This window comes from Acinonyx jubatus, chromosome B3, assembly GCF_027475565.1.
Source record: "Acinonyx jubatus isolate Ajub_Pintada_27869175 chromosome B3, VMU_Ajub_asm_v1.0, whole genome shotgun sequence".
NCBI lineage: Eukaryota > Metazoa > Chordata > Mammalia > Carnivora > Felidae > Acinonyx > Acinonyx jubatus.
Genome location: NC_069386.1, coordinates 21,029,581 through 21,046,189, shown reverse-complemented (window position 1 = coordinate 21,046,189; position 16,609 = coordinate 21,029,581). Strand labels below are relative to the sequence as shown.

The following is a 16,609-nucleotide window of genomic DNA, read 5'->3' as shown; positions in this document are numbered from 1 at the left end:
AAAAGACCAAAAGCTGTGAAACACCCCATTGTTTGAATCTTTTCCAGCATTTTTGCAAGTCTAGTGTAATAACATAAATGCATCTATTTCCTGAAATGGCCACCACAAAGGTTCTGTATTTTTCCTATTTTTTTATTTTATTTTTTATTTTTTTATCATTTTTTATTTTGAGAGGGGAGGGGTAGAAGGAGTGAGAGAAAGAGACAGCCCTGTGGAGCCTGAGGGAAGGCTAAAATCTCACGACCCTGGGATCATGACCTGAAATGGAATCAAGAGTCGGACGCTCAATCAACTGAGCCACCAGGCATGCTGGTTCTGACCTTTTAGAAAGTTCATTACCTGCTATGTGTAATCAGTGAGTACATTCAGGCCAAGACCAAATACACAGATACTGTACAATGATAAGTCTTAAACTCTCAGGTTTATTATTGACAAAATCAAAGTTAAATAAAATGTAAGAATGCTTTACGCTTTTGAAAATCTTCAATCCAGGTATAACCAGATATTCCCAATTCCATAGCTCTTAGTTCAGGCCTTTGCTCTTAGCTCCAACTGCAACCACGTGGCAGACTTCTACTTCAGCCCCCAACTTCTGCAGTTCGTGCAACCAGACCATTTGCTTATGTGAAAGACGATCGTTGGGGCCTTTAACTTCCACCAGCTGGAAGATAAGATTTAAAAAAATTATTAGTATCTTACTGAAACGGAAGAGCCAAGTAAGCTATAATAGTTTTCACTAACAACTACTTCAATGGCTTCTACTATATTACTGTACTTACATATATAAAACAAATATACATATGTGAATTTCATTGAGAATTATTCAGTACAAAGTAGGCAGTTCCCGATAGAGAATTAGTAAGTTCATTCTGAATACATAGTTGAAAATTTTTAATGTTTATTTTTGAGACACAGAGAGAGAGAGAGAGAGAGAGAGAGAGAGAACATGAGCGGGGGAAGGGCAGAGAGAGAGGGAGACATGGTCTGAAGCAGACTCCAGGCTCTCAGCTGTCAGCACAAAGCCCAACATGGGGCCCAAACTCCTGAAACGTGATCTCATGACCTGAGCCAAAGTTGTATGCTTAACCCACTGAGCCACCCAGGCGCCCCCAAAAACAATTTTTAAAGCATGTACTAGACTGTTGCTCCCCTGCTTAAAACCCTTCAATTACTTCTTGTTATGTCTGCAATTAAGTCCACTTTTGCCATGACCCACAAAACCGTATGAGCTGGCCCCCGCCAACCACTCCAAGGGCACTTCAGTTTCCAAGAAAAGACCAGCCTCTTACCAACTGAAGGGCCCTTCCATACGCTTGCTGTTCTGCTGCCTAGGACATTTCTTCTGGTTTTTCACATGTCTGACATGTTACCCTTCAATGCTCAGCCTAACTCATCTCAAAGAGGTCAGTACACTTCTTTCATGGCATTTATCAGAAGATAAAACTGTTCATTATATATCCATTCCATGAAGCCAGGAACTGTGTCAGTTTTATTCACTCAACTTCAAAACAGCAATAAAAACTATCCAGATTTTTCAAATTTGATGGAAATAATAAACTCAAAGATCCAAGCAGCTCAATGAGCCCCAAGTAGAGAAACATTAAGAATACTACATACAGAAACATAATTAAGTTGCATAATCAGTGATAAAGGGAATATTTTAAAAGCAGCTAGAATTTTTTGAAGCCTAAAGGAAAGGATTACAGATTGATCATTATATAGGACAGTGGAGTGGACCAATATTTTAAAGTACTGGAAGAAAAAAAAAAAAAAACTATTAACATAGAATTCTTGCCTCAGAAAAAATATCTTTCAAAAACAAAGATGAAATAAAGACTTAAGACATATAAAACCTAAAACATCCATTACCAGCTGACCTCCAGTTCAAGAAGGGCTAAAGTTCTTTAAGCAGAGGTGAGGTGGGATGATAGCACATGGAAGTCTGGATCTCTATAAAGGGAATAACAAGCATTAAGAAATTGTATCTATGTGAATATAAAGATTCTTTTTTTTTTTAATGTTTATTTTTGAGAGAGAGACAGAGCGGAAGTGAGGGAGGGACAGAGAGAATGGGAGACACAGAATCCGAAGCAGACTCCAGGCCCTGAGCTATCAGCCCAGAGCCTGATGCAGGGCTTGAACCCATGAACCGCAAAATCATGACCTAAGCCAAAGTAAGACGCTTAACTGACTGAGCCACCCAGACCCCTAAAGGTTCTTAACAATCAACTGTAGAAAGCAAAAAAAATGCAGAGTTTATAACATGTAGAAATATAATGTATGAACATCACAAAGGCTAGGAGAGGAGATACAAAAATATACTCTTGTAAGTTTCTCTATACTATATATGGGATGATAAGATCACTTGAAAGTAGATAATAAGTTTAAGATGTACACTGTTAACACTGGAGCAACGACTTATATGTACAACAAAGTTACAGTTAACAAGCCAATAAAGGGTTAAAACGCAATCTGTAAAAAAAAAAGGGGGGGAGGTAGAAAAAGGAGGGGAAAGGAGAACAAGAGAGCTGAGACAAAAAACAAATATCAAAATGGCAGCTTTAAAGCCAAATGTCAATAATCACATCAAATGTAAATGGTCCAAACACCCAATTAAAAGGCAAAGGAAATCCGCCTATAAGAAATTTATTAACTACAAAGGCAAAATAAGTTAAAAATAAAAGACTAGAAGAAGATACGTTAATACTAATCCAAAGAAGGCTGGAGTGGCTGTATATTAATAGTCAATTTCTGAGTGAAAAACGTGACCAGGAATAGAGGAGGGTCATTTCACAATGATGAAGGGATCAGTTTACCTAGAGGACATGAGAGTCCTTCAAGTTTGTACATCTGATCACAGAGCTTGAGGCTATATGAAGCAAACTGGACAGAACTGCAAGGAGAGACACACAAATCCTCAGTTCCGGTCAGAGATGTCCTAGGACCCCAAAAGCACAATCCATTAAAGAACAGAGAAGTGGGACTTGGCCAAAATGTAAAGTTTCTGCTCTTCAAATGACACTATTACAAGAATGAAAAGACAAGGCACAGACTGGGATGAACTATAGCTGATAAAGGACTTGATTCCAGAATTTTAAATCTCAAAACTCAATAATAAGAAAAACAACCTGGGATAGGCAGCAGGATAAGACCAAGGTGAGGCAAGGGGGGGCGGGGGGGGTGGGGGAAATGAGCCTACAACACGTGATGAGGCACTCGCCCTAAGCTCACTTAGAAGACAGTTCCCAGTCATCTCGGCCTCATGGAGTTCACACCCTGTGGAACCCCCTCCCTTTGAGCATAGGCTGGACCCTGGGACTTGCTTCTAAAGGAAGAATACAGCACAAGGGAGGGATTGTTCCTTGCACGATCAGGTTACAAGAGACAGACTTCCATCCTGCCCACACTGGCTCTTCCCGCTTGCCTGCTCTGATGACGAGAGCTGCCAAGGTGAGCACTGCATGGTGGACAGGGGAGGCCCACATGCAAGGGGCTGAGGAGGCCCTGGCCGACCGCCACTGAGGTACCATGGCCCTCAGTCCAACAGCTTTTGAGGGATTCAATCTTACCAACAACTATACAAGGAATGCCTACATTGTAGCCTCTCTTTAAGTTGCTAATAAAATTATCACAGAAATAGGACTTTCCATTCTGGCCCAACTGACCTTAAAGCGATGACTCTGGGAGTCCCACACCACCAGGTCGGGGAGGCCCCCTCGGCAGTGCCGGAAGTCCACAGCCAGCCGCCTGCACACACCACTGAGGACAGGGCCGCCCAAGCAGGAAACAAGATCCTGCACACAAAATATGTGGACGGTTAGCCGTTCCCTGTGACAGGGATCCTGAAATACTTTCACTGATCACAAGATAGGAGAAAACTGTGTAATTCGACACAAGTGAATTCCAAGGCCTTCAGGTGGTGTTCTGCTTGTGCCAGGGCTCCAGAGCCACTGGCTAAAATGCCCACTGGCACAGTCTGGGGAGTCAGTTACACTTCTGTCCAGCCGGGAAAACCCTGGGGAACAGGTGAGGAAGAGGGAATGTGGTGTAAATACTCAGGAATAGGAAGTGATGGCTTGCAAAGGCCAGCAGTTGCAGGGACAGGAACAGTGCCCTCCCTGCTGAGGGTCACAGGAGGCTGTCAACTAAGGGGAAGAAGGCATAACGGGGCTTATTTTGTGCCCTGCCACATTCCCATCAAGAACAGTGGCATCTGGACTAGGGTATTATCATATACATAAATGTATGCACGGGCACAGTCACATACACACACACACACGTGCATATAAACACACATACACGCACACGTATGCATATACATGCGTACACACATGTATACACACAGGTACATGTATATACAGGATTTCTGATGAAATCTGGCTGCAGATTCTCACCTGAGCTTGCTGAAGAGAAGCAAAGCGATCCCAGCTGACAATGGAAGCCACTCGGCCTTCCTGGGCCTGCCACGCCGCTGACACCCAGGCCCGCAGGCTCTCTGCGGGGGCGCTGTGAATCAGCTGAAGCCTGGCCTCAATGGCCGGCCCCCTGCTCGTGAAGAAGCTGTCTGTACACAAGTCCAGTGGGCATGCCTATGTCGCAGGGAAAAGAAGCTCTCATACTGTGCCTGGACAGACCCTGATTCATCAGAACATTCAGTACCTGTAAAATTTGGAAGCTGGCCAATATGATTAAATGGACACATTCTTTTTTTTAAAAGATAGACAAAAAACAATCTAAGTAATCTAACATAAAAGCAACTTATTGTACTGGTTTGCTAGCGCAACAATCTGTGAAAAGAGCTTTTAGCTGATGATGGTGGCACTCTTAGCAGGTGCGTGTAATGGAGCACGTGATGGTGCAGGCCCGGACAGGAGCCCAGTGAGGGCTGAAGCCGAAGAAACACAGGAATGGTCTCAAGGGGAAGGAAGAAGGTAAATAAAGCAGGTTAAAATTTAAAAGTTAACAGACTTAACATTTTAAATTCTAGGAGCCTGACTTTAAAATAAAAACTCTTACAGAGAATCAGCACCATCCAGAAGATTGTACTTGACAGATTTCTGATGGCAGCAGGCACATGGCACACAGGTGGGCAGGAACCACAAGGGGCAGTATCGTCTGCTAGCCTACAAAGCACATGCGCCTGGTGGTGCCTAACCTGAGTACCTGGTAGGCATTTCTGAAGACGTCTGGTATCCCGTCCATGAAGATTACATCCCACAGGAGGAGGCCATACAACGTGCTAAAGGTGGACCCTTCCCCGTGAATCCCTAAGACAAAGTCATACACACACAGAGGAAGGTCAGTTTTTCCTGTTTTTTAAAAACTACCACCTTAACCTACTGCTTACTCAATGTGAAGGAAATAATAGATTTTAGGTTCAAAATCAAATGCTGTTTTCTTGCCATTCCTAGCTCATTTGTTTACATCACATTGCTTTTCTACAGAAGGCTCATAGGAGAGCAAAAATCTGAGAAATTATGGAAAAATTCAAATACACATTTCAGAGCCATAAAGTAGCTGGCAGTTCTCAAACTTGAATGAGAAACCCAGGGAAAGTTCTTAAAGCTAAATAAAAACAAATTTCCGCTGCAGGCTGCAGGGATTCAATATGGTAAGTGTGGGTGGGCCAAGAACCCCACACAGGGCTCTGGTGTAGGGACCCTTGGCCACACTTGCAAAAAGGCCCCCCAAAAGAGATCGGAGAAAGACGAGGACCCAGGAGTCCGTGCCCTCTGACCTAGCAGGTGCCGTCTCCATTCACCTCACTGGACCTACCGTTCCACTGCTCTGGCCTGGACAAGCATGCCCAGTGTTTCTGAGACTCAGAGCTCTTATGGAAACTTTCTACCTCAGAGACCACCTAGCTCAGACCCCTTCCTCACACCACATACAAACTATACTGATTGGGTGACGACCTCAGACGATCTACCATGTGCCTAGGCCATGTACATGTCATAGCAAAGTCAGGGGGACCAGGGGCTCAGCCTTGGCACAGCACGCAGACCTGTCTCCCAGGGCGAGTCCTCTGCACTTTGCCACACCTGACCAGGGACAGTGGCTGGGCGGGCCCCTCTCTCCCCCCACATTACAGCCTTGACCAAAAGGGGGTGCTGCTCGCCCCCACCCCCAACCAACCCTGTCCCAATATGCAGGCAGAAGGGCACTTCTGGCTGGCAGGCCCTGCTCTGTCATGTGCCAGGTCACGGTGCAGCACAAGACACAGAGAGCAGAGACCAGGCCGTGCCTGCACGTGTGTCCTGTGTGGAAGTGCAGAGACCAGAACTTCTGCCAGAAGTGGCATGGCCGGGCCCCCTCTGTCCCGCCTTGCTGAGGCTGCGCTGTGCCTTCTGTCCCTCTCTCAGTTCTAGCCCCTCGGCCATGCAGCCTGTCTCGGAGACGCGAAAGGACAGCCACAGGAACAACATGAAGTGTCTCAGGCCTCCGGGCTGGAGCTGAGCCCTTTTCTTCAGCAAGCTGCGCGCTGGGATCCTGGGCTCCTGCCCGGCCGAGAGTGAAACTGTGTGAAACTTGATTTCCAGCCTGCTTTCTGTCTGGGAGTATGCACTATCCGCCGGCCAGGCAGGAATGCTGGAGGTCAGGATCCCTGAACTCCTAAGCCGTCTACGCCATGCATTTGTATTGTAAGTGAAATCATTTTTGGTGAGCTCCTTCTGAGTTAAGTCAGAAATAAATTTCCCTGAAGAGAGCCTGACATTGCCCTTACCCTCTAATCTTCTCTCGAACAGACTGACAGCAAGGGTTTGCTCATTTTCACTGCATCAATTTTAATAAATGAAGAAAATATTTTATATTCTGGAATTGGAATCATCCGTCCGTTTTTCAGGCTCGTGGCTAAACGGAAAGCATTTCACTGGGTCTGGCTCACAGCCCACCCACCACAGGCCCTGATATCCATGCCCTCCTCCCCCAACTGCCCAGTTCATGCATCTCCTACAGTTCATCTGGGGACGGCTGCTCATTCTATTCTTTCATTTCTAACCTCTCAGGTCTGTTTATCTCTGTCTTCACTGGGGTTCACACTTCTTCTCTATAGCGTCTCTCTTCCCTGTAAGCAATAAAGATGCCACACAGATATTCTTAACTTCCAACACTCAGTGTCGCTTCATGATCCTCATTAATCCATGAATCCTCATCCTTATTATGTAAATGCCTACATAATACTCAAGAGAAATAATGTCCCGATTTTCCCGTATTTGAAGGTATCAGAGTATTTTTAAGCCTCATGCATGGGCACAGGGGAGTCCTGTCTGGGCAGAGGAAGGGCTTGGTGGGTACCCCGGGAGTGTCTGGGGTCAGCCTCCACCATCCGAGGGCAGGGGCATGGACAGAAGACTGGACGAAGCTGGCAGTACCTGGGGCTCACTGCACCACTCTACTTTTGTACAAAGGCATGTTCAACATCTTCCATAATAAAAAGTTTAAAAAAGAAAACAAGACGGGAGCAGGCCTCTCCAGGAGAGCTGTGCTGCCGCCCCCTTGTCTCTGGTGGGGCAGATGGATGCTTTCTCTGCAATCCTGTCTCACAGTTTGACTTGACGTATTCTAGTCACTACTACCTTTCACTAAGGACAGAGTGACAAGCGCACTGTACCAATCAGAAGGCAAATTCTCAGTGTCTCCTCTTACACAGGCCTCAGATAAAGCACTAATTCTCTGAGACCAGAATCAAAAAAGAGAATAAGAGGGAAGAGGGGCTGATGTGGATAAATACACAAACACAAGCAATTCCAGAAAACACAAAAGATAAGTAAATTAGTTAAAAACAAAACAAAACACTTGGCTGCTGCTATGTAACAAGGCTCACCACAGGGTGACCAGAGACACCCAGAGCAGCTCCCACTAACAAGTGCAGGGTCACCCCATGGCACGTTGGACACAGACCGGGGGGGCACCCCAAAGGCTAATGGACCCTCCCAGAGAGGGAGGGGCTCACTCTCCACCGTTCTGTGCGTAGGAAGTACCCAAGAAGCGTGCTAACACCTCCAGTCAAAGATGGCTCCTGACTGGGCACAAAGGCCCCGTGACAAACTGTGCCACCAAGATACTGGAGGCTCACCTCTGTGTTTTACTCCATCTTTTCTTGCTCGGACCAGTCCCAACTCCCAAACAGGGACTTCCCACTTTCACTGTGCATTTCCTCTTGAGCCCCATTTGGTCACACATAGCACGGTGATGAGCTGTCAGCAGGTACAGGTGCCCTTCTATGGAGGAGAAGCCAGACCTCAGGAGCCTGTGTGTGTGTATCGTACTCTGACTTACAGACTTTTATTCTCCTCCCTCATGTGATCAAGAGAGCTCATTCTACAAGAAATTCAAAGCACTGCTCTTTCAGCAACTTCTCTGGTTTCCCGGGTGCTATGCCATTCCAGGACTTGGTCCTTCAATCCCCTTAAAGTCATTAGCTGATTATGAGGCCTGCTCACTCTTTCCAGAAGCTCGCTCTTTCTTGGCCCAGCTCCACAGCTCCTACATCCTCTAAAGGGCTCTGTTACCACGCAGCACTCCTGGTAGTCCTCTGCCCTTTCTTATCCTCTGCTGCCCAACACAAGCTCTCTGAGAGCAAAACGGGCCCCACTTGCTTCTAACGTCCTACCAGAAAGCGCTATTCCTCACAGGCCTTGGGTGGTGGATGCTGGTTATGTGGAAGATGGCTTTTAACAACTATACTTAGTAAAATTCTTTTCCACATCCTCCCTGGTCAGCAGCATCTTCCACCGGGGACAGGACAGAGAGACGGTAGCCACCCACTGCTGACAAACCATCACCCAGCAACAGGGCAGGCCGGGAGAAGGGCCGTGCATTACCCTGGTCGAAGCCGCTGCGTCTATAATAGGCCAATGCCACCTCCTCCACAGAGCACAGGACTGTGGCAGGGGCGGTGGGCCCCCCAGCCTCCATCACGAACACAGACTTGCCCATCCCACGCTGCGGGCACAGCCGGCCCGTGATGGTCACCTGAGACAGCAGCAGGAGAACACCCATTAGCCTCACTTGAGCTCCAGTCCCCACAAACCTGACTTCCGTGTCCTAAGGACGCACCTTCCTATACTCCCCTCAAGCCACGGATTCTCAGCAGAGTGTGAGGCCATGTGACCCACACTCTGGTGCCTGTGAGGGTGTAGACAGGTCACCGCCCCAGCCTCGGGGAAGTCATGGACCCCAAAGCTACTCTCCAGGCACGCTGACCAAGCAGGAGACACTGGCAAAGGCTGTGAGCTTCTGACTCAGGGGTTTTACAGAAAGTCACTCAACCCCGGGCATGAGCAAACCAACCCACCAGGCTGGGCTGAGCCTTCCAACGTAGGAGGCACGGGTATGAAAACAAGGAGTCACTGTCTAAAACGAGCATTAGAATTTTCTAAGTCTAAAAGAAAATGCACATTGAAACCAGTCCTTAGGCTGTTTCCATTCAGGAAAAAACCCAGTACATGCTTTTAAGTCCAAAGCACCCAAAGGATATTTACTTACATGTTTAACATCTTCCACAGTTATTTCTGGTAGCCGATGGAAGAGGTGCCTGTACTTCTGACAGCTCGGAGACTCTCTCAGGCGCACGGCTCTCTGATACAGTGAAAGACGATGTCCTGTTCTTACTTCTGGATCTGCCAGCCCTTCTGCGATGCACTTAATAGCCTAACAAAGAACACGGTCCCACATTAGGATCCTGAAAGACCTCATGGCAGCATCTGCTAATTCAACGTGACAGGAAACCCCATTGTTAATTAATTATTCAATTTTGCTAATTAGCAAGTGGCCAAAGCAATAGTTCCAGAGAAAAAGGTTATTATTTCCTTAGATCTCATTCTGCTTTTAATGCACAGATGAATCATAATCCCTGACTATAAATGTCTGACACTATTTCCCAGTTATATCTGCAGACAGGGCAAATCTCAGCTACCACACCCTCAGGGAGACTGAGAAAGTTAGAGATGCCCATGGGTAACGGGCTGGAGAAGACTGACTGACAGAAAGACTTGACTCAGTGGTTCTCAGAGCACCACCCGGGGAGCTCTGAAAACATACATGAGTTTTCCACCTCTGATCTGCATAAATGGGCATCTCTGAGCAGGAGTGGGAGTGGGGGACAGGCATCTGACCACTTCAGAGCTGCCAGTTAAGTTTCATGTGCACTCAGGAACCACAGAGCTGGTCTAGACCCCTCATTTACAGGGAGAAGAATCTTGGGTTTGGAGGACTTAAATGCATTTCCTAAGGTTATTCAGAGTTGCACAAATAAACAAAAATACTGAAAACCACAACAGGATACCACTTCACACCTAACAGGATGACTAAATCATAAAAAAGGAAAATAGTAAGTGTTGACAAGGATGTGGGAGAAACTAGAACCCGCATGCATTGCTGGCAGGAACGTAAAAATGACTCAATACTGAAAATCGGTAAGCAGTTCCTCAAAAAGCTAAACACAGAATTACCACATGACCCAGCAATTCCACTGCTGGGTTTTAGCCAAAAGAACTGAAAGCAGAGTTTTGAACAGACATTTATACACCCGTAATCACAGCAGTGTTATTCTGAACAACCAAAAGGTGGAAACAACCCCAATGTCCATCAACAGAAGAATAAATGAACACAATGTGGTCTCCATGTACAATGCAGTATTATTCAGCCTTAAAAAGGAAGGAAATTCTGACACCTGCTACAACATGGATGAACCTGGAGGACAGGCTGCTCAGTGAAATAAGCTGAGCCACGAAAGAGCAAATATTGTACTATTTCACTTCCATGAAATATCTAGAAGAGGCAAATTCATAGAAACAGACAGAAGACTGGAGATCAGTGGGGGCTGTGGGGGAAGAGGGAACAAGGAGCCACTACTCAATGGCCACACAGTTTCTATTTGGAGTGATGACAAGTTTTGGAAATAGTGGTGATGTTTGCACAAACACTATGATTATAATTAATGCAGCTGAATGTACCCCAATTAATGCCACTAATGTACCCCAAAGAGTATTCAAATGGCAAGTTTTATGTGTTATATTATTTAGTACAATAAGAATAAAAAGTAAAAACAGGGGTGCCTGGATGGCTCAGTTGGTTGAGCATCCGTCCGACTTTGGCTCAGGTCATGATCTCGTGGCCCATGAGTTCGAGCCCCATGTCAGGCTCTGTGCTGACAGCTCGGAGCCTGGATCCTGCTTCAGATTCTGTGTCTTCCTCTCTCTCCACCCCTCCCCTGCTCATGCTCTGTCTCTTTTTCTCTCTCTCAAAAATAATTAAACATTAAAAAAATTAAATAGAAAAGAATAAATGTCTTATCGCTTAAAAAAAATAAAAAGTAAAAAAAATACTACAACAACAAAAACAGCCACTCTGAACATTAGTGAAAGATCAGGCCATTAGGAGTGGAGCAGTCAAAGGAATCAAGAAGAGTGAAGGAGACACTGACTCGGCTCCACCACAGGGAGGGGATGGCCAGCTACCCCCCTCGGCCCGGCCCAGCTGCTGAGCACTTTGCAAGAATAAGAACTCTGCTGATGAATTCCTTCGCTGGAGACTGAGGTAAAGAAATGAGCAGGATGGTAACAAAATGATGAAGACTGTGAGTGTGGCCAGTACGATCTCTGAGAAAGGGCTAAAAGGAACTAGGATTTTCTAGAGGTCTCAAAAATAAGCTCAACTCGTCTCCCTCTGTGCACCTAAGTGAATGCTTCTCTTGGTAGAGCTCTGAACAGGGGGGAGATCCAAGCGAAAGAAAGAGGCAACAGAAACAGCCTTTCTCTGCCTTTGGCTGTGGGCTAACGGATACAGTCTCTTGCTATTTCAGCCTGAGCAAACAGCAAGAGGTAAGGAAGCACACCCGCCTCCGAAGAAGAAAACAGGCTTCACGGGCTTGAAGCACTTTAGGTAACAAGGCACTTTTTCAGTTTAAGGCAGTAAAAATAGTATGTCCTACTTCCACACCCTTGGTCAACTTTTCCACCCCCACATCACCCTGATTCACTTAAAGTTGCTGCTGGAAAAAAACAAAAGCTTCCTAAGGCACAGTCCCCTCCATTCAACACAAATGCAGGGCTGCCAGGCAGGAACCTCAGGCGGCCACACAAAGAGCCACTGTCGCCACTGGGCTCAGCAGAAGCTGCCTGTGGAAGCTCCACCCTGCTCAGCCCTGGCAGTAACCAGGATCCTGGACTCCCAAGGTCCCTGCCACAGAGAATACCAGCACCCAGAAGAGAAGGTGGCCTGCTGCATTAGTCAGACAATACATTTCCCCATGGAAAGAAACCTCTTTCGTCAGACTTTCTACCTGGAGGCCCCATGCAACAAATGAGTGACATCACCATTTCCAAAATGAGGACGGGGACCTCTAAGTCTCCTGCTCCCTTAATTCCTAGATCTCGAATTCCTAAATCCCAACACACAGCCCCACTACCAACCCACGTTCCAAATCAGTGAAGACAACAAGAAAGTGTCCTGTCTTCATTGTAACACTTCTGTTAGCATCCCTGTTAGTTTTGGGGGGAGGGGGTTGGAAGAACACAGACAAAAGAAGAAATGTTAAAAAAAATACATATTCTAATTACATTTAGAATTCTAAGGTATTAACAGTTTGCTATGTATTTTAATTTATGCAAAAGTTTAAAAAGGCTCAGGGTGTATCTAGTTACTGAATACCGGTTCAAGGCGTTTCAAGTGCTGGTGTAAGTTGAGAGCCAATCTATCCCACCACCGGCCTCTGCTGTCAGGACAATACACTTTCTGTGACAAGAGGTTTTCAAGTTCCTTGACTGCTTCCTGTTGCAAGAACAACAAAGGAAGTTCATTAGGTTCATACATACCCGAGAAAGTAACTACAGTTAGTGGCCAAGAAGACTGGCAAAGTATATTTATAACACACGTGTTCCACTCTAAAAGGCCAAGGACCCCGGAATGAGAAGACTGAGATGTCCCCTCTGAAGCAGGCCGGAGCCCCTGAGGCATCCCCACTTTTCACCCAAGTCTCCTGCCAACTGGTGAGTGAGCAAACGGAGTTCTGTCAACACTGCTTGATATTCTCTACAAACCAAGTCAACTGGTGCAGGGCTGCACACAGTCAAGTTCCAGCGGCCGAGCACTGGTCAGGGGCTATACGGCCGCATGCTTCTGGGAATACAGTAGGTCACAGGGCCAAGGGTGTGAGGAATGAATGGGGGGCAGGACAGGAATGAGCAGAGTCTTCATCCAAACACCCCAAACACCCCACCCCACCTCAACAGGGACACTTTCTGGTCTAGATCTATACACACACTGTTCAGTTTCTGTGGTTCATGGATCTCTTGGAAACATCTAATGATTCCCTTCAGAAAAGTACGCACAAACCCCCAGATAACTCACTTGTGGGGTTCACAAACTTCCCACAGCCAACCCCATGATCCTCTTGGGTTTCATGGACCCGTGACAAGAGCCCTGGGTTCTGTGTATCCTCTTTGTAAAATAGCATTTTCCATACAGAAATGTTAACATAACAATAGTTAACTCTAGCCATTTCGTTCAGTTTCGTACAGGGAAGGATATGACTGATTTTCCGATTTGTGATTTTAAATTATTTCCCAGTGGTCCGTGCTGGTCATCAGGGCAAGCAGATAGGAGGTTTCCACCTCAGAGATTTCTGGAGACCTCGCAAGTCACACATGGAATTGTGACAGAGACTCAGGCTGAGGCTTCCTGCACAGCTCCGTCGATGATCCCCAGGCCGTCCTGGTGCACACGCAACCAGTCACAAGCAGAAGAAGCAATTGGTCCTCCTCGGCCCTCTTCCTATTAACCCTGAAGACAGCAGGCTGGCCACATCACGTCTGCTTTCATGACATTACTGTGTGCGGACTAAGCAGGCTCCCCCGCACAGCTCATCGTTGGCACAGCAGTAAAAGCCAGGGGTCGGGGCTTGTGCTCTAACCTCATACAAGTGAAGTCGCTGCAATATTTCAACAGTACGGGACAGAATCCTTGTGTAAATCCACCCGACAGTAAAGCAGCGCAGAAAGAGTGGTAAATTCTCATGGTATCTAAAATGAAGACGGACACCAACAGTTCAGCCATCTGACTTATTTGTTGCAAGACAGTCATGAGAAGTGACAAAGATAGATTCTAAACACTGGCAGCTGTACCCAAAGTTCTACACCACAAACCTACATTCTGATAGCCAGCCACCATCTCCTTGGTCACTCAGCGGAGTAAAATGAGAACAAGCGGAAATATCCTAAGCTGGAGGTCAGCAAACTAAGGCCAAATCCTGCGCCCGCTAGCTGATTTTGTACGTCCTGCAAACTTAGAATGGTTTTCGCATTTTTAAATGAGTAAAATAAATCAAAAGGACAATAATAGTCTGTGGCATGTGAAAATTATATGAAACTCAAATCTCAGTCCCTAAATAGTGTTGGCACACCGCCCCACTCATTCATTCACAGCCCGGCCCGCCCGTGGCCGCTTCAGTGCTGCAGCAGCAGAGGTCAGCAGCAGTAGCAGCCGCCGCCCGGCCTGCAGAGCCCTAAACACCGACCAGCCGACCCTTCACAAGAGTCATCCACCAACCTCTGCTCTATAGTAATCTAACACCTTGGCTATGATTTTTCTTTTTTTAATGAAGAAAATCATCTACTAATTTGTTTTAATGGTTTGTCTTGCTGTCTGGTGTGAGAAATGTTACCAAATTTACCTAACTTGTCCTAAGAAAATCTTCCAATGTATATGCACATCACAGGAGTAACAACTCTACATTGGTTACCTCATTTCTAGAAACTAGAAAGGCCATTAAGTGAATGGCTCAACTTTGTGTCTGAAGTACAGAATACTTCCAGATGAAATATGGGCAAAATATTCAGTTCTTTTTTTTAGCTTTAAAGGCCATTTTCCTGGCAATGGTTTTTAAGTCATTAGTATTTCTGTATGAAGTTTATTGTCGTAGACTCTGGGTCTAGAGTTCTCTCTTGTTGAGCAAGAAAGCGGGACACAGGATTAAAATGTGAGAGATAGCTAATGGGAAGCCATTAGGGTCCTTGCTCCGTTTTTATTAGGATCAGAAGGCTTACAAACATGGTGATGGATGTGCACAAAGGGACAATGAAACTGTGAACATTAACTCATGGACGTGAGGGAAAGGGGGTTTTCAAGATACATGGGGTTAGGCGTTTGGGTTAATATAAAACAAAATCCTGGTGCCCAGCGGAAGGTTGTTTACAGCAGATGTGAGGCACCACCTCTGTTTACCTAAACTGGTCTAGGGGACAAGAAAGACAGAGCATGTAACCTCTGAGTCTTTTGTTAGCACCTCTCTGGGCAACTTTATAGCCCTATTTACCTATTAACCTAATTTGGTCCTTCCTTCCTGTGAAAGCAGCTTTCTGCTATAGTACTAAATTGGGGGGGCATTTCAGCCCTGAATACCTAATCTTGTTTATCTCATAGATCTTTGTTCTATACTGGGGCCTTTGCCCCGCCCCCTCTATGCCACTTACCTAATCTTGTTTACCCAGACTTGGGTGTGAGCATCCTCTGGCTTTGTAATTCTTTATGCCTTGTTAACTCATCAGTGCAGGCTCAGGGAATTCCTAAACTTATTCCCCACAGTTTATGTCCTAGATGTTTTTTTGAAAGAGGTATTTAATAATATAAATTTGTCTCACTCCTATGTAAAAATAAAGGAATAAAATCTCCTTTTTTAAAAAAAATGATTGAGAGAGAGAGAGAGAGAGAGAGAGAGAGAGAGAGAGAGAGAGAATGCGTGTGGGGGAGGGGCAGCCAGACGGGGACAGAGGATCTGAAGCAGGCTCTGTGCTGACAGCAGAAAGCCTAATGTGGGGCCCGAACTCACGAACCTGACCTGAGCTGAAGTCGGTTAAGTGACTGAGCCACCCAGGTGCCCCAAAGGAATAAAATTTCTTAACAAATACAGAGTATGCTTAACAGTTATCAAGGGAAAAAAATAATCATGTGCTGTATACTTGAACTTTTGAAGAAAATATGCAATTCAGTTTTCCTTTTCAGATTAACATCTACTTGAATTTCTATTGGAAGAACACATCTAGCATGGCTCACTCCACCTCTGTCCTGATGCTGGGTTTCCCCCACATCTCAGTTCAGCTGACCAATACTCAGAGAAGCCAACATGCCAAAAGATGGTTAAGTTAAGGGGGTGGGAGAGTGCACAAAAAGGGTGAAGGTAATTAAAAGGTACGAACTTTCAGTTATAAAGTAAGTAAGCCATTGGGATGTAATATACAGCATGGGGACTATAGTTAATGAGACTGCACTACATAATTCAAAGTTGTTAAGAGAGTAGAAAAAAACTTGTAACTATGGTGATGGATGTTAACTAGACTTACTGTGATGATCATTTTGCAATATTTATATAAATATCAAATCATCATACTGTACACCTGAAACAAATACTATGTTATATGTCAATTATATCTCAATTTAAAAAAAAGATGGCAAATGGAAAGCTGTTTGTTCACTCCAATGCCTGGTGCAAGCGATCTGAGTTATCTAAAATTCACTTCAGACTTTCAGACATTCCCTTCTATTTCACACAACACTGTGGGGTATGCAAAGCAAGTGGGGAATTCAACTGCACAGCTGCTTTGACCACAGA

The 16,609-nt window shown here is 45.6% G+C and overlaps 1 protein-coding gene across 6 annotated transcripts in view; it reads right to left on the bottom strand.

Moving 5' to 3' along the window:
* Nucleotides 1–404: 404 nt before the first annotated feature.
* Nucleotides 405–16,609, bottom strand: part of FAN1 (FANCD2 and FANCI associated nuclease 1) — a 33,570-nt gene continuing 17,365 nt past the window's right edge. For 2 of the 6 annotated variants that reach the window (XM_027067893.2, XM_015081948.3), the window contains exons 7-14: nucleotides 13,916–14,024; nucleotides 12,655–12,774; nucleotides 9,490–9,654; nucleotides 8,826–8,976; nucleotides 5,164–5,267; nucleotides 4,395–4,589; nucleotides 3,666–3,794; nucleotides 405–661 (exon numbers count right to left, since the gene is read on the bottom strand). In XM_027067893.2, coding sequence (XP_026923694.2) covers nucleotides 524–661; nucleotides 3,666–3,794; nucleotides 4,395–4,589; nucleotides 5,164–5,267; nucleotides 8,826–8,976; nucleotides 9,490–9,654; nucleotides 12,655–12,774; nucleotides 13,916–14,024 — 1,111 coding nt within the window. In that variant the 3' untranslated portion in view covers nucleotides 405–523. Of the gene's footprint in view, nucleotides 662–1,869; nucleotides 1,951–3,665; nucleotides 3,795–4,394; nucleotides 4,590–5,163; nucleotides 5,268–6,120; nucleotides 7,067–8,077; nucleotides 8,223–8,825; nucleotides 8,977–9,489; nucleotides 9,655–12,654; nucleotides 12,775–13,915; nucleotides 14,025–16,609 lie in introns of those variants that run through there. The other 4 variants (XM_027067894.2, XM_027067895.2, XR_003423239.2 and 1 more) reach the window with 4 other exon arrangements.